Source organism: Drosophila sulfurigaster, chromosome X (assembly GCF_023558435.1).
Source record: "Drosophila sulfurigaster albostrigata strain 15112-1811.04 chromosome X, ASM2355843v2, whole genome shotgun sequence".
NCBI lineage: Eukaryota > Metazoa > Arthropoda > Insecta > Diptera > Drosophilidae > Drosophila > Drosophila sulfurigaster.
Window position 1 is genome coordinate 2,498,481 of NC_084885.1, and position 22,756 is coordinate 2,521,236.

Consider the following 22,756-nt stretch of genomic DNA (forward strand, 5'->3'; position numbering starts at 1 on the left):
TTAGTTTATTTGTCGATTTATTTCTTTTGGGCTTCAAAGTAATTTATATCGACAAGAATGCTTTGAATGCGTGCAATTGGCTTTTTTCATAAAATAATTGAAGTAGGAGTATTTTGATTCTTGATAAAAGTCATTTGATATCTTAAAACTATTTAAACTTATGTGAATTTTATTTCATTATTTATTTATTTAGAACTAGAGAGCAAGGATGCTCCAAATGTAGCTACAAATCTTGAATGGGTCTTTCTGCTGCATCGACTTAAATACTATGGAAGTCATCTAATTCTTGTTAATAGTTATATCTTCTACCCATAGGTTGGATAGGTATTATAACTTTGTTATAAATCTATGAAACAGACAAAATGAGATAACTCGGACCCCATAAAGTACATACATTTATTCTTTATCAAGGACAAACTCCGAGACAATATAGCCATGTCCGTTCTTCCGTCTGTCTGCCTGTCCGTCGTTAGGAACACCTAGATCTCAGAGACTATAAGAGATAGAGATCTAATTTTTTCGACATCACTTATTATGATTGTACGCAGATTTTGTTTTAAATTTTTGCCACGCTCACTTCTGCCCTTGCAAGTTAGAGAAGAGTTTGGTACAGACAAGAATAACTATAGTTTTTACGATTCCTGAAAATTTGGCTGCGATTGAATAAAAATTGTAGAAGTTATATAAGAAAATAAAATGTAAATTAAAGTTAACGAGCAACAACGCTTACTTATAACGTATCTTAGTTGCTTAGGCTGATAATCTAGTGTATTTTGCACTTATTAGAATATTTAGAGTATAGTATCCGCTTTCCATTTTTAATGAAAGTATTATGCGGTATTATTATATTATTTTAAATATACCCAATAAATTTACAAAAATATACTGAGGGCTTTTTTGGGACATCGGGTATAAAAGGGTATAAACTAATAGCACATTTATTTTTAGAAATTGCAACTGAATTATTAACCTATGAAAAAATGTTGTTAGCTTCTTTTTTATTTTAACTGTTCAGAACGTCTTAGTTATTACTAATTTAATTTTTTGGTTAAGGGATTACTTTTATACATTTAAATGTTTATATACTTCTCATCAAGATGTCTTAGGTGCATATATAACATATAGTATATAAACTGTAATCTTGATTTGTCCTAGGAATTAAATATGGAATAAGAACTAATGGAATGAAAATAAAAAAAAAAATGAATATATTTATATTTTCAATATTGTTCTTTGTCTATCTCTGATCTGCACTTGACTGCGATCTTTCTTGGCTGTAGCTGATTTTGAATTTTTGTAGTCCATTGAAGCGATCGTCGTTTGACTTTTTCGGCGACTTTTTTTCTTTGTTTTTGGAATTTTATTTGGTATTTAAAAATCCGTTCGGCTGGCCTTTCTTTGCATGGCAAAAGTGAGCATGTGGATTCCATCGGATTGAAGGGGGAGAAGCAAAGGGGAGAGTCACGATGCAACGGGCAACGAGGAGAGAGAGAGAGAGAGAGAGAGAGAGAGAGAGACGCAAAGGTGGAAGCAATGGGCAACGGTTGACAACGACAAAAGCAACAACAATAATAATAGAACGGTTAACTAGAGGCTAGATGCCAACTGAGGAGAAGGGGAAGAACAGATGGGAAGGGGCAGATGGGGGGAGAGGGGAGCTCTGATCTGTGGCTAAATACTCGCATACGGCGTTTGTGGGTTTATCTTAATTGCAATATCTCTGGATATCTCTTGATTGCAATCTGAGGTGCATCATAGAGCACAAAACTGAACTTATCTCTGGCTAGGCATGCGATTTACGACTACAACTAACCAGAGTGTGTGTGTGTGTGAGTGTTTGAGTGTGTGTGTGTGTGAGTGTGGCTCTCCCAAGCGCATTGCGATCCAACAAAAAACAAAAACTTAAGAAAAAAGCAAACAATGAGGCGGAGTCGCAGTCGCAGTCGCAGTCGGAGACGGAGACGTAGAGACAATTCGAGCATTGTCATGTGGTGTATGCTCTATGTGGGATTTGGGCACTACAAATGGGTTAACGGATTTGGAGCATAAAGACCGGGAGGTGGAGAAATGCGGACGAGAGGGATAAAGTTGGAGAAAACCATTTTCATTCAACGTTTAGTGCATTTTAATTTGGAATTGGGAAATAAAGAAAACGAGAAAATATTCATGAGTCAATAGTTAATGAATTTAAATATAAAATATAATGCTCTATAATAATGAATAGCAGTACTGAAAATATTTAAATAATACTATATTGCTATATCTTGATTCAATATTTCATAAAAAAATTCATTTGGAAAACAATGCAAAATTATATTACGATAAAATAAGTGAAATAATAATAATAAGATATTTCAAAAATATTGTTGAAAAAAGCAGAACACATCTTTACTCTAATATTTATTTAAAATATATTATAAATATACAAAAATGTGTCAATAAATAATGTTAGTTAATTTATGATAGCCCTCAGGAAAACATTCTTGATGCACTATTTAATAAAGTTAATTTAAAAGAAAATATTTCAAAAATATTTTTTAAACTTTTTCAAAAATAATGTTAAGAAAACATATCTACTTCAATACTAAATTTAATGAAATTGTAAAATAAAACAAAATGATCAAGTAATAATGTGATATAATAAATATCAGTTCCAAAAATATTTATGTGATATTGCTAAAAAAAAGCAAATAAAATAGGTGTTAATGTTAAATAATTAATGTTAAATAATAAATAGCAATTCTTAAATTTTTCAATAAAATATGTGGCTGATGGAGGAAGTTCGAAAAAGAACAACAAACAATTATTTCTTTAGAAGAATTTACATTGCTGAAAACCTGAAATTCTTGAGAGTAATGAAAATGTTGCTTCCTCATTTACAAATTTCTGATGAAACGCGAAAATGAATATTTTTTACGACATGTTATAAACAATTGTTAGGTAGAGGGCCCTTTTTAATCGGTTTAATATATTAGTTAAGTATTATTAGACGAAATGTTAATTTAGACGAATTTTTTTTAATGATATAAACTTGGATAGGGTTTTTTTTTTGATTAGTGATTTATTTTAAAATTTAAAAACTTAGATTATTATAAATTGAATACAAATAAATTGAAAAATGTTTTATAAAAAGTTGAAATATACATATTTTGTGAAAAGTGCATATATTTCAGATAAATTGAATGAGAACTTATATGTATCAAAATTCTATGGCGAATATACATATTTAGATGTATTTTAATCCCTTTCAACTTCAAGTTGATGGAAAATTCGTAAAAATATGGCAATCGCCTCAATGTTTTTTTTAAAATAAACTTTATTATTTATGTATGTATAATGTATAATGATTTTTTAGAATAAGAATCAGAATATTTATGAAATAACCTGAGAAATAACTAGGATTGTTTCAGAAAGTAATAACCTATGATTGATCCTGACGATCTTCTTAGGTAAAATCTAGAATATTATTTAGTTTATAAATTAGTAAAAGATAATGTTTTCCTTTAATCGAATTGCAATAATCTTAGTGTTGATGGTTTTTGAAATATGTTTCGTTAAAATGAATGAATAATTAACAAGATTGGATCAGTTCACTTCTCGATTCGGGATGCTTAATTGGCTAATTTGTTAGTGTATACAGAACTCAATATGATTTTAAGTTGAATGCCTAAGCATCGTACAAGTATTTTCTTAATACTATTTGCAGCAAAGTCTCTTTTGTTTTGTTTGCTCTTTAGCTTAAGCAGCCACAGCAATAGCAACAGCAACAGCAACAGCAACAGCCACAGCGATGACAACCCACGCAGTCTGCCTATGAATCGAATGACTCGCCTGGGCTGAATCTGAGAGCATAATGAATGAATTGCTAGCTGGATGGCTCTGCGACTGACGGACTGACTGGCTGACTGACTGAGTGACTGACTGACTGACTGGCTAAATGACAAATGGGACTGGCAAAAATGTTGTTAAGGTGGCGCATGACACCGAAAGCAACAACAACTGAAAAAAACTTGAAGACAAACAACAATTACTACTGGCAGGCCAGCATTTAGTCAAGCCCAAGCTGCTGTCGTTGTTATTATTGTTGTTGTTTTCGCTGTTGTTGTTGTTGGCCAGGCCCAGTCGCAGTCCCAGTCTCAAGCACTACACCAACACCACACACAATCACAATGAGGGCTAAAACGATCAATTTGAGCCACGCTAAACGGTTAGCCAGCCAGATTAAGCCCCCCCAAACAAAAACAAAACAAAAATATTGATCTGATAAATCGCTTCAAAGTTTGGAATGTGAATGTGAGGAAACCGAGAGAACTATTTCACTACGATTTCAATTGAGTATATTCAAGTAGTTCTTGTCATCTTTTGTATCTCAATCGCAAGCGCGTATCTTATCTTCCTCGATTTTGTTTTTCTTTTGCTTTTTTCTGTTGCTTTGCCATTTCCTGTGGTGGGCATTTAGTGGGTGAGGTAATTGCAATTGCAGCAAGCATAAGAGAGTCCTCCCATGGATCGCACTTGCAACACACACGCACACGCAATCATGCAGCAGGCAGCTTGCAGCATGCAACGTGGCCGTGCCCCTGGCCAAAAAACTGGGCGACAGCTGGGGCTGCTCCACATCAATGAATATGAAATGAGCTGATGCTGAAGCTGAATCTGAGGCTGAGGCTGAGGCTGAGACTGAAGCTGAGGCTAAGGCGTACCTGCGATATGTCTTGCTCCCATTCGAGTACTCTTTATGCCCTATCTCGCTCTCTGCATCAGCAGCAAGCTCTAAACTCTGGCTCACGCACACGCCACACAGCGGATGAGAAATCAGCGCCCAGATATCATTTTGGGGGCACCAACAGCAACAACAACAACAACAACAACAGTATTTGAGTGCAACTGAGCGTAGGCTGGGACAATTTTGTACTTGTAAGTGATCGCACTTGGTCAGAGGAGGAGCAGCAGAGCAGAGCGGAGCGGAGAGGGAGGGGATGGGTGGAGGAGTCTACAACTTGGTTTTGATTTTGCTTTTTCGTTTTTTCGTTTTCGTTTCTTTCCTCTTGTTTGCTGTTCCGATTTTGTTTCTGTTTTTGCTTTTTGGGTGTGCGCGCCCATGCCCAAAGTTGGGTGAATCGAGGGGCATGCCGGGACCACGCCCAGTTTTTGTGGTCATCAATGGCACCACAGGCAGAGCGCACAGATGATGATCATATTTGTTGCTCATTGCGCTGGCAAGCCCGAGACATCGAGACACCGAGACATCGAGACACACAGATGGAGCTCGACGACGCGTCGCTTGATGGAAGACACACAAAATACAGAAAGCGAGGGTAAGACGGGGGAGCAAGAATGAAGAACGAGGCTTAAAGAGCAGCGGATCAAAGAATGGCACTGGCGCTCGATCGCTTGCTCTGCTCGCTGTACTATTTTCAGTTGGGTTGTCATGCATCGACAACGTCGAACTAATCATATGGCACCAATATGCGTGTGCCGCCGCCTTGGACGCAAGCAGCATGCCCCACACACACACACACACACACTCACACACTCACACACAGCCAGCTTCAGTCACAGCGTCCACAACTTGGGCAGCTTAAAGTCTGCTTGTTCGCATACCCTGCACGGGCAAGTTCTTGAAGGGAATGCTTTGAGTTTGGTAAAAGTACACAGTATCTAAGGAGTTGACAATATACTACAAAAAAAAAATTGCTGAAATCATAAACAAAATCTTCAATCTTGATTATGTAATGTCAAAGTAGAACCAAGATAAGTTTCAAACTCAAGAATTTCTTTTTAGTTTTCAATCTTAAAACGAAATTTTAAAATCGAAATATTTCTTTAAAATTTATCTAACCTAAAATTCTTGATTCAAGACCTTTTTTTTAATCTAAAAGTTTTTATATCAAGATTTACAAATTACTTTTCAATCTTGGTATAGGATTTTTTTTTTTAATACGAAAAGTTGTTAAATCAAGATCTGAAAACTATTTTTTATATAAAAAAACATTCTTGTATCAAGATTTCAATCTGAAAATAAGATTTTTTAATCTTAAAATTCAAATTATCATAAAAATCATGATGATGATTTTTTTAATTAAGATCGAAAAGTTCTTAACTTTTCAATATGGAGTTTTTTGCTCTCTCTGTATAGAATTGAACCTTGAGCAGTATCTAAGAAGTTAGGAATAAGATACACAGAAAAAACTCTGAAATCAAGAATAAAATATTGAATCATAATATATATTGTCAATATGAAACTAAAAAAAAGTTCTTCTCTTAAGAATTTCATTCTAGTCTTTAATCTTAGAATGCAATTCTAATATCGAAATCTTTTTTAAAGGCTTTTGTAACATAAAATTCTTGGTTCAAGATATTTTATTAAGATCGAAAAAGTCTTCAATTAAGATTTACAATGAACTTTTCAATATAGAGTTTTTTCTCTCTGTGTACAATTGAACCTTATTCAGTATCTAAGGAGTTCGCCATAAACAACACATGAAAAACTCTGAATTCAAAACCAAACTATTGAATCATAATACAATTTTTTTTTTTTTTTAAGTTCGAAAAGTTTGAGTTTTTGTTAAATTCTTAGAAATTTACTTTTTAACAATTAAACAAGTAATAAAGCTACAGTCGAGTGCACTCGACTATGAGATACCCGCTACACATTTTGAATAAAAGAAATATATTTTGCGGTATTTTTCTCAAAATATACCGCATATACTACTAAAATTCTAGAAATATACCAAATGGTATAATTGGTATATCGATATAGTACCGCATTCAAAATATACCATAAACGGCACAATATACCAGATTGTCAGCCAAAGCAACTCAGACCCCTTGTAAGTAGGCGTTTTTTGCCCATACAAAAGTATTTCTTTAATAACTTCGACAATTTTTATATGATCACAACCAAATTTTCAGGAATCATAACTACTATAGTTATTAGGGCGGGTCAATTTGTTCCTGTCCAAAAAATCCTGAAAATCGTCCCCCATAATCGGAATCTAGGAAGAATTCTAAGAAAATTTCACCATGGAACCATGTGTCTAAAATGAATTCCTAGTCCGCGCCGTGAAGCTTAAAGATTGCACTATGAGGTACATAAGGTATTTCGAGGTATTTAAGGAACTTTAATGTATTTAAAAAAAAAAAATACGCATTTCCCAATTGCTTATCTTTACAAAAGGTTCTAAATGTAATAATATATTTCTTTGCAAGCAAATAAACTTTATAATAAAAAATAATATTAAATTCCGCCTTTTATCATGCCACGCCTACTTTTATTTACTTGCTTAAAATGCCTTTGAATATATATTTCAGTTTTCAGACCGTTACCTTACTTCGTTAAAAAGTTACAGACGCATTGCTCCTACTTTCTTATATGAGGCTCAGTACATGGCTAGTTTGGCTCATTTTGTTGAATTAAAAAAAAATTATAAGTTAAATAAATTTAAAAAAAATATATAAAATTTGTTGTAAAAAAATGAATCAGAATTGACTCCAACATAATTGGAAAATGCGTATTTTTTTTAAATACATTAAAATTCCTTAAATACCTTGAAATACCTTATGTACCTCATAGTGCAATCTTTAAGCTTCACGGCGCGGACTAGGAATTCATTTTAGACACATGGTTCCATGGTGAAATTTTCTTAGAATTCTTCGTAGATTCCGATTATGGGGGACGATTTTTGCGAAAAAAAAATTGACCCGCCCTAATAGTTATATATATACTATAGTTATGTTTTTACCAAAATTCCAACTCTAGCTTTAAAATTACGCTTGTTCTTCGACTTTTTTGATTTGCGGACGGACGGACAGACACACAGACGGACAGACAGACTTGACTCTGATCAAGAATATATTTCGGAGATGCCTCCTTCTACCTGTTACATGAATTTCCTGCCGGCACAAAGTTGTAATACCCTTCTATCCTATGGGTAGCGGGTATAAAAAGCTACATCTGAGCGTGCTCGACTGTGAGATTCCCGCTACCCATGTTGAATAAGGCCAAAACAGTGCGGTATTTTTATAATATATTAAATTAATATTTGATATATGATAGATAACATACATTTAAAATATACCATACAGTAGAAAATATGACAGATTGTCAGCCAAAGCAACTAATATTCATAATGTGTAAGTCTCTTTTGCCCATATTTCTTAAATAATTTCTACAATTTTAATCTGATCTTAACCAAATATTTAGGAATCTTAACATAAGTACTTAACTTATTATTGTATGCACACAAAACTAGGCTCTAGCTTCAAAATTAGGCTTGGTATTTGTTGTCAAATGAAACAAACTTGATCTGCGTGCAAATATAACAAGTAGTATCGAATAAAATTATACCTCTATCTCTTATAGGCTCTGAGATCTAGGTGTTCATACGGATGGACGGACAGACGGACATTTGATATATATATTCGGTAATATATATAGGATCGGAGAAACTTCTTTCTGCATGTTACATAGATTTCCTGTCGGCACAAAGTTATTATACCTTTATACCCTATGCGTAGCGGGTATAAAAATATTAAAAATAATATCTAGTTTCTTTTATTCTTTTTGGAATGGGAACTTTTGCTTTAACATATGCTATATTAGTTCATGCGAACTTGTAACTGTTTAACAATTTATTAGAATATGTGAAGGGATACTCAAAAATACTTACAAATGCATATGCGTCAGGTCGAAATAAAAAGTCTTCTATAATCTCAGATTAGGTTAGCAATAAGAAAGTAGGGAACCTAATATAGTATTGTATATGTAGTATTGTATATCTATAAGTAGAAGACCTCTCCAGCCAGTGCTTCAGATATACATAAGTTAGTGTTAATTTAAATTATATCCAACTATTATGAGTATATGTTTTATTTCTAGAAGAGCATAACATATGCAATATTAAATTGAAAGAAATGCTAAATTAACACAATATGTAAAACAAAATAATTAATTGGCTTATTTTATAAAATTCAAATTAGTTTTCATTTGAAAACTAAAGTATACGTTTTATACTTGGTACTAACTAAATTTGCTCAACCAATGATATTCATTTAATTCTAAATTACTTAAATAAAAGATTGTAAGTATGACATGGGCTATTTTTTTTTTATAAATAAGAAGTTTGCTAACTTGGAGTTATAAATACTTAAATTAAAAACAATTTTATTTAGTAGTTCTTGAACAGAGAGATATAAATAACAAAACTCATAAATGAAAAATTTCATAAGTGAAGTTAGCTCATTTCTTCAAGTTCCTTAAAGAACTTTGGTAAATTCTTTGCTTCCATCACTTTCTTTGATATACATATGTATATATTTGGTCTGTTAACGTCACCCGGTGATCGTCATCGTCATCGTCAGCGGCGAACAAATGTCAGACTTGAGTTGGCATTTGACGATCGCCGTCGCATCTTTGGCCGGTCAATTTCAAGTGTGCAGTGTGCAGAGTGTGTGTGTGTGTGTGTGTGTGTGTGTGTGTGTGTGTGTGTGTGTGTAAGCAGCTGTCTTTGCAATTTCTCGCTTGAGCAGCGATGACAACGACAACAAACGTTTAGCTGGCTGGCTGGCTGGCTGACTTTGCATTCATTCACGAGGTCAAAGTGCGCGAAATCGCACATAATTCGCAGAGAAATTGAAAGTGAGAATAGACAAGGCAAAGAACGAGGATGAAAGAGGGAGAGAGGAGAGAAAGAGAGAGAGAGGGAGAGAATGAGTTGGCACTTTACATTGAGGCAGTGATTTTTTGTAATTAGTCATGCCGCTGGCCATGCCGCATCATTAGGTAATGCCCAAATGGCCATTGCCCAACAAACACACAGCGGATGATCCAAAGAGGCAGCTGCCCAGAGCGCGCAACTCGTAGATCGGATTGCTAGAGAGAGAGAGAGAGAGAGAGTCAAACTGGGCCTCAGCCTCAAATCCGATCGATGACTTTGCTATGACTTTGCTGCGTTGCGGAGGTGTTCGGAGATGGCAATGAAGGAAGAGGATGAGGAGGAGGAGGAGGAGGCAACTGCATGGCATGGCTCATTATTTAAACGACGTTGGCTTGGCTGTTAAGAGCCATCAATAAAAACAAAACGTATGGGCTAGCCACAGCGACAGAGACAGCGACAGCGACGCCGACTGCAACTGCGACTGCAATCTGTGCGCTGACCAGCGTGGCAGGGCTTGGCAATTGCAACATGCAAATGTGAGTGGGTGGGCAGCGACTGCAGCGACTTGCAACTCAGTTGCAAGCTGCTTGGACGCTCCCCCAAAAAATTGCTGCAGTCGCAGTCGCAATCGCTGTCGCTACCTCAGTCAACGTCGCTTTTGGGGAGCAGCTTTCGGTTACAGATTGACGCTCCAAGATTTCCCAGTATAGATGGAGATGTAAATCTTGAATGCGAGTAGCCTCGGCGTTAAGGGGTTAATGAAATGCATAAGCACACACACACACACACACATGCATATGACATCTGACAGATGATGCGACCAGCAACCAGCAAAAAGCAACCAACCAGCGATGCCTACAACCAAATTAAGTTCTCTGTCTCTTTACATTACGCTGTGAAAATGCCTTGAGAAACTTTACTTCAATCATAGCTGAGAAGCTGCAGTTCATATATTTTATTTTTATTTTAAGAACAACGTTTCACAATTGGAGGAGAATAAATATGTTAAAAATTACAGAAAACTTCTACTGGAACAGATAAATGCAATTACAGCAAAACAGTGTATTGAACGTAGTGATTTTTTTTTTTGAGCTTTCCCAAATTTCTCCAACATTATTTCAAGTCAACCAGAAATCTTAGTTCTTTTTCTTTAATTTTTTGTAATATTTTTATTCATTTTATTTATATATAATAATATGTTGACTTACAGATTTGATAAATTTTATTTGAATGTAACTAAATTAAGTAAGTGAAGTGCTTGAATAAATAAAAAAAATTAAATAAATTGCTAATCATAATAAGTACGTTTAACGTATTTACAAAAAACTACTCAATTTATATTACGTATTCTAATTTTTTAAATTTATTTATCATAGAAGTTTTTTCTTTTAGATGCGCTTGAAAGATTTTCTGCTCAAATTGTCGTCCAATTACATTTGGGTTTATTGTGAAATTGAGTCATAATCAAATATTCTTAAAAGGATTGAAAATGACTTTGACTTTTTTATTTGTATTAAAAGTAACAGCTCAGTTAACGAAAAATTGCATAGAGAGCGTACAATTTATAAATAATTTTTATTTTGAGTATAACAATAAAATAAATCTCTGATTATTTAAGATTTTGTTGTTCTTAAAATATTCTAAAGAAACACGCCGAAATATACTAAAATATATAAAAACTTATATTGAGTATATTTCGAAATATAACGAAAGTTGTATTTTGTGTAACTTTAAATATACCAAATTAATATACAGAAAGTTAGAATTGGTATATCTTAAAATGATCCAAAGTAATATACCGAAATATACAAAAATATAATGAAAGATATATTCGGTATATTTTAAAAAATAACAAATTAATATACCAAAATCTAAATATACAAATATACAAAAATTTTATTTGTTAAGTCTTTAAGTATACCAAATGAATATGCCGAAATATACTAAAACATACCGAAAGCTAAATTTGGTATATCGATTTGCATACTTTCAAAATTAAACATTTCAAATTGTCAACCAAAGTAAGCTATCATTTTTTTGCCATACGACATTATTTCTTTAATAACTTCTACAATATCTAATTGCAACCAAAAAAGGTTTGAAACATAAAGGTATTGATTGTTGATTGTTGATTGTTGATTTTAAAACTGTTATATGAAATAGCGATTAACTCTAAAAAGAATTGTTGCTGGTAGTTAATTCAAAGCCGAACTTTGAGATACTCTCTAAATATTTGGTGTTAGTAGCTTGGCATGTTGTTCAATTATTGAGTGGATTGAAGAGAACTCCTTGGCACTCCATTAGGACTTGATTGCTACCTCGTTGACCCAGTTAGAAGAGGGCGCATCACATGTGTCGCTGACAATTAAACTTTGACACTGGATTTAAAAGTAAGTCGAATTTTGCGGGCTACGCTTGGACGACGTCGGCCAAAAGAACAAAGGCAAAGTATTGTCCAACTTTTGGCAGTATCGCTGCAGCAGCAACTGGAGATGGAGATGGAAATAGGGGAAGGAAAAGGAGCTAAAGACGAAGCAGGACCTGGAGTATTGTTGGAAAAATGCGTTTGCTTTTGCCGGTTTGATGTTTATCAACACTACACACGATGTGGTGGCGATAACCAAAAAATGTGGAACAACAAAACTTTGGATTCACGTGAAGCACTTTATCAGGCATGTGAGTATGTAGGGGAAGGGGAAGGGGAAGGGGAAGGGGAAGGGCGAGCAGTCAGGGAGTCAGAGAAAGAAAATTCCGGGGGAGTTGCTGGCCATTTGTGCGGGCGCCTGCCTCTAATGTGTGTTGTACCTGACGACCGACCCCTTGGCCCATCTTAAACAAACTTTGTTTTTTTTTTTTGTTCTTGTATTTGAAGCGAGGTCTGCACAAGGCAGCAAATTGTTGTCATCGCCGTTGTTGTTGTTGTCGATGTTGTTTTGCTGGCCCGGCTTCACACTCGAGTGCCCACAATTAAAATACAGCATGTCCAACTGATAAGTCTTCATGCATTCTTTTCACTCGTCGACCAGCTCCTTGCCACCGCCACCGCCACCGTCATCGCCACCGCCACCGCACTCTTCTCCCTGCCTCAACAAAAAATTGAAAAGTTTTGCTAAAACGCAAGCAAATTGAATGGCAAGCGAGGGCAAGGCGGAAACAGAACTCCACCACAACAACAACAAATACTTGACTAGGCCATGATACACTTTTTTCCTGAATTAGTTAGCCCAACAGCCCTGCCTCATTTGAAAAGACTTTCCACACACAGAAACCCACACACACACGCTTCGGTTGGAAAACTTTTAAGTTGGCCAGTTTTGAAAGGTGAAAAGCACGCGATAAGCCAGCCTGGCCTCTTCCTCTTCCTCAATCAAATATTTATGCCGGACAGTTGTCTCGTGCTGCCTGTTGGTATAAAGATGTGGGCAACTTGCTTGACTGCGACTCAGAAGAAGCCAGCGATTTGAACGTGACAGCTCAAGAGTTGCAAAAAGTAAATGAGATTTGCTAATAAGAGAAGATGTAAGAACTCATCTAACGTCATGATTGATTCCTGATTGATAAACAAATTGTATATACTCTTATAGTGTGCATAAGATTTTTGATTTTATATTTAGCAGTTGCTGCACATAAATGGCACTTGGTAATGAAAGAAGAAAGAAAAGACTTTGTATGTAAATAAACTCCATTAATTGATCCGTGATTGATTAAAATAAGTGTCTACTCAGATTTATACAAGTTTTTCGATTTTATCTTCAGCAGCTGCAACTCATAAATGGAATTTGCTAATGAGAGAAAAAATATAAGTTTTTATATCAGGCCTTAATGTAATCATCTATAACTATGATTGATCTATGATTGAGAAGTAAATTTGTGTATTCGCATAAGATTTCTATTTCCATCTTTAGCAATTGCAACTAATAAATGACATTTGCTAATGACAGAACATAGAAAAGACTTTGTTTCGATTGACTCATGATTGATTAGAATACAAACATATTGAAAAGAGGGATTTGAAATTCAGAGAAAATATAATAATCTTTATATCAGGCCTGAATATAATAATCTATAATTATGATTGATCCATGATTGATCAGCATATATATTCGCATATAGTATGTATAAGAATTTTGATTTCATCTTCAGCATATGTGGATTGCGAAAATAAAGTAGAGTCTTTGTATCAGGCAGAACTAATTATTGATTGATAGATTGATATATTCATATATGTATGTATAAATCTGTCTGATAACTTATGAAATTAGAATTAGAATAGAATTATGACAAGTTTTGTTAGTGATTGTGATTGAAGAAGATTGAAGTCTCATATTGTTATAATTATTTAAAAGTTTTTTAATGAAAGTTCTATTTGGAAAAAAGAGAAAATAAAAGTACACAAACTGTATATGAAATATATGTATATATATTATTGATTGACTGCTTTATGTTAACAATAATTTAAATTGCATTACATTAATATAGTAAAATTATTTAAAAGATTCCAAAAGCCTTTCAGTGATAAGCTATTGAATTGCTGTTTAATTTATAACAAACTATTCATTCGAGAACCTAAGTAATCAATTAGCTGTTGGTCAATCGAAATTCGAAAGCTGATACCTTTGATTGATCTGTGATTGACAGCCCGCTGCAAGCAGAGCAAACTAATAGAAGCACATTCATGGTTTGCTCTGACTAAGCATGACAGTCACAATTCCTGTTACTTGGGTGCAATCAAAAGAGACAACGATGTCGACGACGTCAGACGATGGACGAAGATGAAGACGACGACGACGACGACGACGGCGACGATGGATCGATGGATCATCGTTGAACAGATCAATCGACACTCGAGCTTGAGCTCGAGCCACTGTTGAGTGGGGTTGTTGGCTCATTTGGCGGTTTGCTGTTTGTGTGGGCAGCAGAACATTGCACCACACATGCCACATAATGGGGCAAAGCACACGTTGCAACTGGATTTAGTCGAAGTGGATGCGAGAGAGATAGAGAGAGAGACAGAGCGGAAGTCATGACTAGCCAAACACGAAGCAGCAATGAGATGAGCTGCCGTGTCACAGAAAGCAATCACAGTAACAGCTAAATCTAAAACTAAAACGAAAACCCAACAACAACAACAACAGCAAACTCAACAAAAATGTAAAACACAAAAGCCCAAATAAAAAAAAGGAAAACTATAAGAAAGTTGGTAGATTATTTCGGGCAGACTTCAAAATTGCGCAGTCGTCGTATAATTTGTGCGCGTGAAAGTGAGAAAAGTTCCAATTACTTTGATGGCAACTGCGACGCCTAGGCAGCGGCATTTTGTGGCATTAGGATCGCTGTGCACCCACAGTTATTTCCCCAACCCCCTCCTTCACTGCCCCCCTCTCTAAACATAGCCTGCGCTTGGCCAACGTGATGCATTGAAATTTGTCATAACCACGATTACGATTACCTCTACGGTGATTGTATGTACATGATGCCCAATGCTGTGAATGAGTCTGACTCTCCAGGTGTGTGTGTGTGTGTGTGTGTTGCTCTTTACGTATATGAGTGTGTGTGCATGTGTGTGCAACAACACACGAGCACGTTGTACCGTGGCGAATTTCGCGCTTGTGTCCTAATCGTGCCTCAGTTAGATTTCGTGAGTTTAGCATACATATGTCGGATGTAAATCATTTGACAATTTCGCAAATGCTGTCGCAACTCCCCCATCCCCCATCCACCATCCATCTCCTCTTCTTCCTTCGTCTCCACAAACCCAGTCGTTGCCACCGTTTCAGCTCTGTAGGTAGAGCCACCATAACTCTGGGTGGGTGGCTGGCAACATGCGACGGCAGTCAATGAGAGTACAACAGAGTTGCAGCCATTGATGGACATATGGATGTTATCGATCTGTAGTGTGTTATCGATCAACATGCCTAAGAAAGTAATTGGGCATTTTAAAAAGAAAAGATTTTATTTGTATCTCATGCTTTCATTGCAATAATTTTTAATAATTTGTAATAATGCAACCACTTGATACTAATGCGATACATACATCAATGGTAATGTCGATAACTTTGTTTTGAAAATCGATCGGAAATTATTGACAAACTTAATTTACATGTAATACAGTATTTAAAATCACTTTTCAAGAATTTGTGTTATATCAAATAATACAAATATTGTAATTTTAGTAATTTCTATAATATTCTCAACACAAATTATGGATAATCATAACAATTTTTGGATATCTGTTGAAATCGAAAAAATTGGCCTTAAGAATATTAAATAAGTAAATTTACTACTTTTTTTGAATTTAGTGATTTTGATTTAAGTAAGCAAATAAGTGAATAATAATTTGCATGCCAAAATGCTATGTGGACGTTAAATCGACTTATGAAAATGAAGAATTTGTCACATGCAAATTAAGCCAAATTCAGTATCGAATATTATGGAAAATTGTTAATGTAAATTATGAATAATTTATTATATTCATACCTCGCTTAACAGCCACAATTGTGACTGAAAATAAATTTATTTATTTTTTTTCTTACATTATTTTTGTTAGTTTTGTTACTTTGATTTAGTTCAACAAGTTTTGCTATTCGGGAAATAATTTCCATGTCATAATGCAATGTGGCCGTAAAGCGAGATAAAATATTCGAATAGAATTATTCATTAAAAATATACATATACAAGAATTTTTCCCATACAATTTAAGCCAAGCGCACTGACGAACATTGTAAAAATTTTCTTATTGCAAATTATGAATAACTTATTACATTCATACCTCGCTTAACAGCCTCATCTGGAATTGCGAAAATTAAACTGAGCAAATAAAATTTCTGAATTTTTGCATTATATTATTTTTGTTACTTTAGTTACTTTTCTTTAGTTTAACAATATGTGCTTTTGGCAGAATAATTCAAATGCCAAATGCAGTAAAATGTGATCTGATTCGTTAATTTTACACTACTTGTATAATGAATTCACACCACTGTGCAAGCAAGCGAACGAACAAGAAGAACACTTGGTGCACTCAGAAAGCCATCAAACTTTACAAACTTGCCAATTGCGATCCTTCTCTGATCAGTTACGAGCTCTGAGTTTGAGTGTGTGTGTGTTTGTGTGTGTGTGTTTGTGTGTGTGGGTCTGTGGTCCTTTTTGCCATTGGCATTATTAATATTGCTGGGCATTTTATTGTGGTGCAAGTTGGCGGTGGCTGCGGCTGTCGGCGGTTGTCGGTGGTTTGTGCTTGTGGCTGTCTCGCGGTTTTTTCGTGATTTATTTTTTTAAGCAAATTGTCGCGAAGCCACAGTCACAGCCACAAAAGAGGCTGAAAGAGAGGAGGCTGGTAAAACTGTCGCCAAATGGCTTCCATGTAACGGGGCCAATGAATAAAACCACCGTGGGAGTGGGAGTGCGGTGCGGAGTGCGGTGCAGAGTGCGGAGTGGGAGAAAGGTGCAAGGGAATACGCTTGCTGGGTGCTTCGGTGAATCGTGCATGCCAATGCCAGTTGGGCTCTTGGCAAATGTGTAGTAGCTGCATCTGGCTCAAGATTACCACCTCCCTGGTCGGTTTGCTGCTGTTGTTGCTGTTGCTGCTGCCGGCTGAGCAAATGTCGCATGTGATTTCCCAAACTGTTTCCACGCTCGCTGCCCACAAAGAGACGACGACAACGACAACAAACGGCGGGACAGCAGCTTCTTCCACTGCTGCTGCTGCTGCTGCTTCTGCTGCTGATTATCATCAAAAGATCGGAACTTGCAAAGACAAACGAAGAGGAGGCTCCTCTCTCTCTCACTCTCTCTCTCTTTCTCTCGCTTTTACGATGTGGCTCCACGCTAAACTTCCCTGCCTGACTTTTGCTTAGCCAGCAATTGTTCACGTTGCAATACCCTATGAAAAGGGCAAAGTCATTTTAATCAGCAAAGTGTGACAACACTTTCCATCCATAACATAAAATATAATTCAAAAATTTACTTTTCAACAACTTGCTTATTTAAATGAATTTAAATATAAAACTATACAATATACTAAGTATATTTATATAGTTTAATAAAACATACTATACAATGATAATATAAAAACATTACTATTGTTGAAAAATATACACAATCAACAATTTGTTTAAAAATATGAATTTTAATATAATATTAAATATATATGATATAGCAATAGTTTTCATATAGTATAATATAATACACATATGTCTAATTAGCTTGCCGAGGATCTTAATTAATTTTAAAACATGAAAAAACGAGCCAAAATCGAGAATAAACAAGAAAGCTACAGTCGAGTGTAATCGACTGTGAAATACCCGCTACCCATTTTGAATAAAAGAAATATATTTTGCGGTATTTTCTCAAAATATACCGAATATACTACAAAAATACTAAAAATATACCAAATGATATATTTGGTATATCGACATAGTATCGCATTCAAAATATACACTAGACGGCACAATATACCAGATTGTCAGCCAAAGCAACTCAGACCCCTTGTAAGTAGGCGTTTTTGCCCATACAAAAGTATTTCTTTAATAACTTCGACAATTTTTATCTGATCGCAACCAAATTTTCAGAAATCATAACTACTATAGTAGTTATTACATATACCAAAATTCTAGCTTTAAAATTACGCTTGTTATTAGATTTTTTTGATTTGCGGGGGCGGAAGTGGGCGTGGCAAAAATTTGAAACAAACTTGATCTGCGTGCAAACATAGCAAATGCTGTCGAAAAAAAATTATAGCTCTATCTCTTATAGTCTCTGAGATCCAGTGTTTCATACGGACAGACGGACAGACGGACAGACACACAGACACACAGACGGACAGACGGACATGGCTATATCGTCTCGGCTGTTGACGCTGATCAAGAATATATATACTTTATAGGGTCGGAGATGCCTCCTTCTACCTGTTACATACATTTCCTGTCGGCACAAAGTTATAATACCCTTCTACCCTATGGGTAGCGGGTATACAAATGGAATTAAATCAAAATTTTCTATCTTCTTTTCAATATAGAAGAAGATTTTAATCTTTAAATAAGATGTTTTTTAACCCTTAAATGCAAATTTATCATTAAAATCTTGACTTAGGGTTTTGTTCAAAATAAAAATCTTATTTTAGCATTGTTTTTTTTTTAAGATCGAAAAAATCTTAAATCGACAATCTACTTTTCAATCTAGATTTTTTCCTCTTTGTGTGTACATATTTATATAATATATATGTATATATGTACATATTATTGGCAGAAATTAAAGATGTTTACTTGTCAATGTTTTATAAAAAATTTGTTGTATTTTTAAGTTTGGCATAGATATGTTGATTTAATATGTAATAACTAGCTTTAGAAAAAAAAAGACATGGATTTAAACAACATATGAATCGTAGAAATTTTTGTTTAATTTTTTTTTTTTTATCTTATAACTTGGTTTATTTATAATATAATATAATAACATATATTATATTGATATATTGATAACTTTTACTTAACAGAATAAATATATAAAATTGGCGGAAAGTGTATTCAAACTTCAGTTTGAAATAGCCAAGACTTTGAGCTTCTTGTTGTTGTTAGTGGTGTCTGGTGAAAAGCAGCAGAAACGGCGGCGTCGGCGTCGGCGGCGTTATGCCCTGTAGCCACACACAACTCCATGTGGCACAAACGAGTGCAGCAAGCGGCAAAGATGGAAGGGGGGCGGGGAGCGAAGAGGGCGGCAAAGCGGCAAGCAGCAAGCGGCATTTTCGTGGCAAATTAAAGTCCAAGTGCGAGTCAAATTATTTCTTTACAAGTGAGTTACTGTTTTCATTGCGGCTCTTAATGTAACTAACTGTTTAGAAATATTTATTATTATTATTATTACGTGTATTATTCCTATTACTATTGCTCTTGCTGCTGTTGTTGTCGTTGTCGTTGTTGTTGTTGTGTTGGTTGTAGGTGACGCTGCCGCTATTTTTACTTCCATTGTGATTATTCATCGTTATTCGTGTCGTTGCGATGTCGCTTGCTACAGTTGCCGCTGCCTCGTTTAATCGCCCCATGATGATGATGACAACAACAACAACAACAACAACAACAACAAAAACAGCAACGACGACGATTATTAAAAATCACTCGAAATCTTCTTCAAGACGCAGGCAGGCGAATGAAATTAAACGCCGGCCAGGCGCATCTAACCGCTGCAGACCGCAACTGCTCAACGTGTGGACAGCCATCGTTGGTGGAGGGGGGGTTGGGGAAAGGGTGTTGGTGTGGGTTGTCTTCCTCCCGCATCTCTCAGAGGCAGTGGATAACCGTTAAGATGCCCACGGGGCGATAAGTCTCCCTCCCTTTCACTACACAAACCTATGTCCCAGGATAATTTGGTTCAGTTTTAGTTTATTACTAGAGTTAACTGCTTTAGATTTTATATATAGAAAGAAACCTTAAATTATATTGCACATTACAGATACCATTATAGATATATATTATCCACATTAATGAATATAAAAAATAATAAATTACTAAGCAAACACGTAGTTTTATGATATTAAAACTAACTATTAATTCATTCAAGTAAGAAAGCAACAGTGGATAGTGTTCGATACCTATTTTTAATAAAACAATATTATACAAGTATACAATAAATATACCACAAAAATACTAAAACATTTGGAAAGTTACATTTGATATATTAATATTGTACAAAATCTACCAAAATGTCAGCCCAATCAGCTAAGATCTGATCTGAAGTATGCGTTTTTGCATACTAAAGTTTTTCTTAAATAAATTCTAAAATTTTTATCTGATCGCAACCAAAAATTACATACTATAGTTTCAAAATTACGCTTTTTATTCGACTTTGTCGATTTTATAGTATTTATTACAAGTTTCGCATTGACTAATGTGATGAACAAAGTTTTATTTCATTTGATAAGTGAATTTTTATTGGAAAACTTACAGAACTTTCGAATGAATTAAAATATTTATTTATCGCTTCATATAACAAATTTTTTGGTGTGGCGAAAAGTTTCACTAATTTCTAACAATAGTAGTATTAAGATAATAGCATTCAGAAGTTATGAAATTATTTGAAGCATTTATTTATTTAAATAATCACAATCTTAGCAGTTCATGAAAGTTGTGGTATTTGTCTGAGTCATTTTAACCATTTTTTAGTTAACGTTATGAATATATTGAGGCATGAGTTGTGTAATAATACTAATTATAATACTTATAACAGTAATAAAAATAATATTATTATTACATTGAATTTTCTTTGTACACTTTTGAATTGGAATAAAGTGTCGACAAGTTGTAGTCGGAATGTTGTGAATATCAATAAGAAGAGATCTTTCAGATACATTTAGTTCTTGAGCTCAATTAACTCACGCTGGTAATTGCAGTTGCTATGAATGGTTGAACTACTCAAATGAGTACTCACATCCACACTCACACTCACACTCACACTTACACTCGTAGTCACATTCATACGAATGGTATCTAAATGATTGTCGTGCCAAGTGCAACGACTTTTAGACTGCACTTAAATTAACTTGTATGTAATATGTGCTTGGACATTGCCATGGCTATAACACATAAACACACACACACGCACACGCATAGGCAAAGACAAACACATGTATAGATATGGAGACAAAGATAAGAGCCAAAGCAGAGGACAGTACTTGGTTCTGGTATTGCGTCTAGTTCTGGGTCTCGCTCTGGTTCTGCGCAGCTTTTGACTATGGCAATGGCAATGAGTATAGCTCCGACTATGACTATAGCAATGACTATAGCTTCGCTCAGACTATGGCAATGGCTATCGTTATTGCAATTACTGTGACTCTGTCTCTGGTTGTGGCTATGTCTTTGGGGCTCTGGTCGGCTGCCCTTGTCGCGTTTTGCGGCTCAGTTAATGTTAATGTTAATGTGCTTCAAACTATTTGTATTCCCCACTCCACTTCTAAGCTCTACTTAGTATGTGTGTGAGTGTGTGTGTGAGTGTGCAATTGTGACCAGTGGGTTAAACCAATTTCACGCCGGTAAAGCGCCAAGAGCGTTGCAACCCTAGAGGCAACAGCATTGAGAAGGTTCTCTCGTGTCATCTACCTTGGCCAAGACACACACATCGACAGTGAGAGAGAGGGGGCAGCTAAATGTGCATGACGTACACTTTTGGACACACAAAGATACACACACACACACACATACATGCACATGCACACATAGCTAAAGATAGAGACAGCGAGCTGAGTGATATGTGTCGCCAACGCGCGTTGATCTTTGGGCCACGTCTGAAGCCATTTGGAACCACCAAAGTCGCGCACTTTCATTCAGTCAGTGGAGCGCAAACGTTGACTTGGCCACATTATCAAAAGCGTCACTGGTCGCAGCTACAACAAAGACAGAGACTGACAGAGAGAGCGAAAGAGAGCGAAAGAGAGGGAGGAGGCAGAAACGAGAACTCATATTAGGCCATTAAAAGAGCGATAAGAAAGTTCAGCGGAACTGAAGCGCGCAATTTCAGGCTTAGTTTAGTTTTAGTTTTTTTTTTTAGTTTTAGTTTTAGTTTTAGTTTTAGTTTTAAGTTGTAGTCGAGTTAAAGATGGGGGAAGGGGCAGAGGGCAGCTGTCTGGAGCTGAGACAAACGTGTGTCCACTACAAATATCACGATCTGGCAATACACGCCATACACATGTCGATATATCGCGCACTTTGCGGCGTGCTCAACTTTGAACATAATCTTCGAGACAGCTAAGAGAGAGAGGGAGAGAGAGAGAGATGGAGGAGATGGGGGAGGGGTACGGGGGGGACAACTTAAACAATTTTATTGATTAATGAACCATAATTAGAGACATTTACAATGAGCCACAATAATTCTTCATTACCCCCAAAAGCCGAGTAAGCCAGCGAGCGAGCGAGTTGCAAGTGCACAGTGTGCTTCAACAACGATGCTGCCACTCTGCCTCAGACGCAGACTCAGACTCAGACTCAGACTCTGTGGCTTGGCCTCAAGGCGATCGCTGGACGCAGACTCTCCGTCCACCTCCCTCACTCCCTTGCTGCTGCAACAGCTGTGCCTCTCTACGCAAAGCTTGCGCTGATCGTGGCTCACGCGCACAA

The 22,756-nt window shown here is 35.7% G+C and overlaps 1 protein-coding gene across 1 annotated transcript; it reads left to right on the forward strand.

The window, feature by feature from the left end:
• The first annotated feature begins 11,803 nt into the window (after positions 1–11,803).
• Positions 11,804–14,823, forward strand: LOC133849024 (uncharacterized). Its single transcript, XM_062284836.1, has 2 exons — positions 11,804–12,335; positions 14,298–14,823. The coding sequence occupies exons 1-2, from the start codon at positions 12,152–12,154 to the stop codon at positions 14,528–14,530; spliced, it is 417 nt and encodes a 138-aa protein (XP_062140820.1). The 5' UTR covers positions 11,804–12,151; the 3' UTR covers positions 14,531–14,823.
• The last annotated feature ends 7,933 nt before the right edge of the window (positions 14,824–22,756 follow it).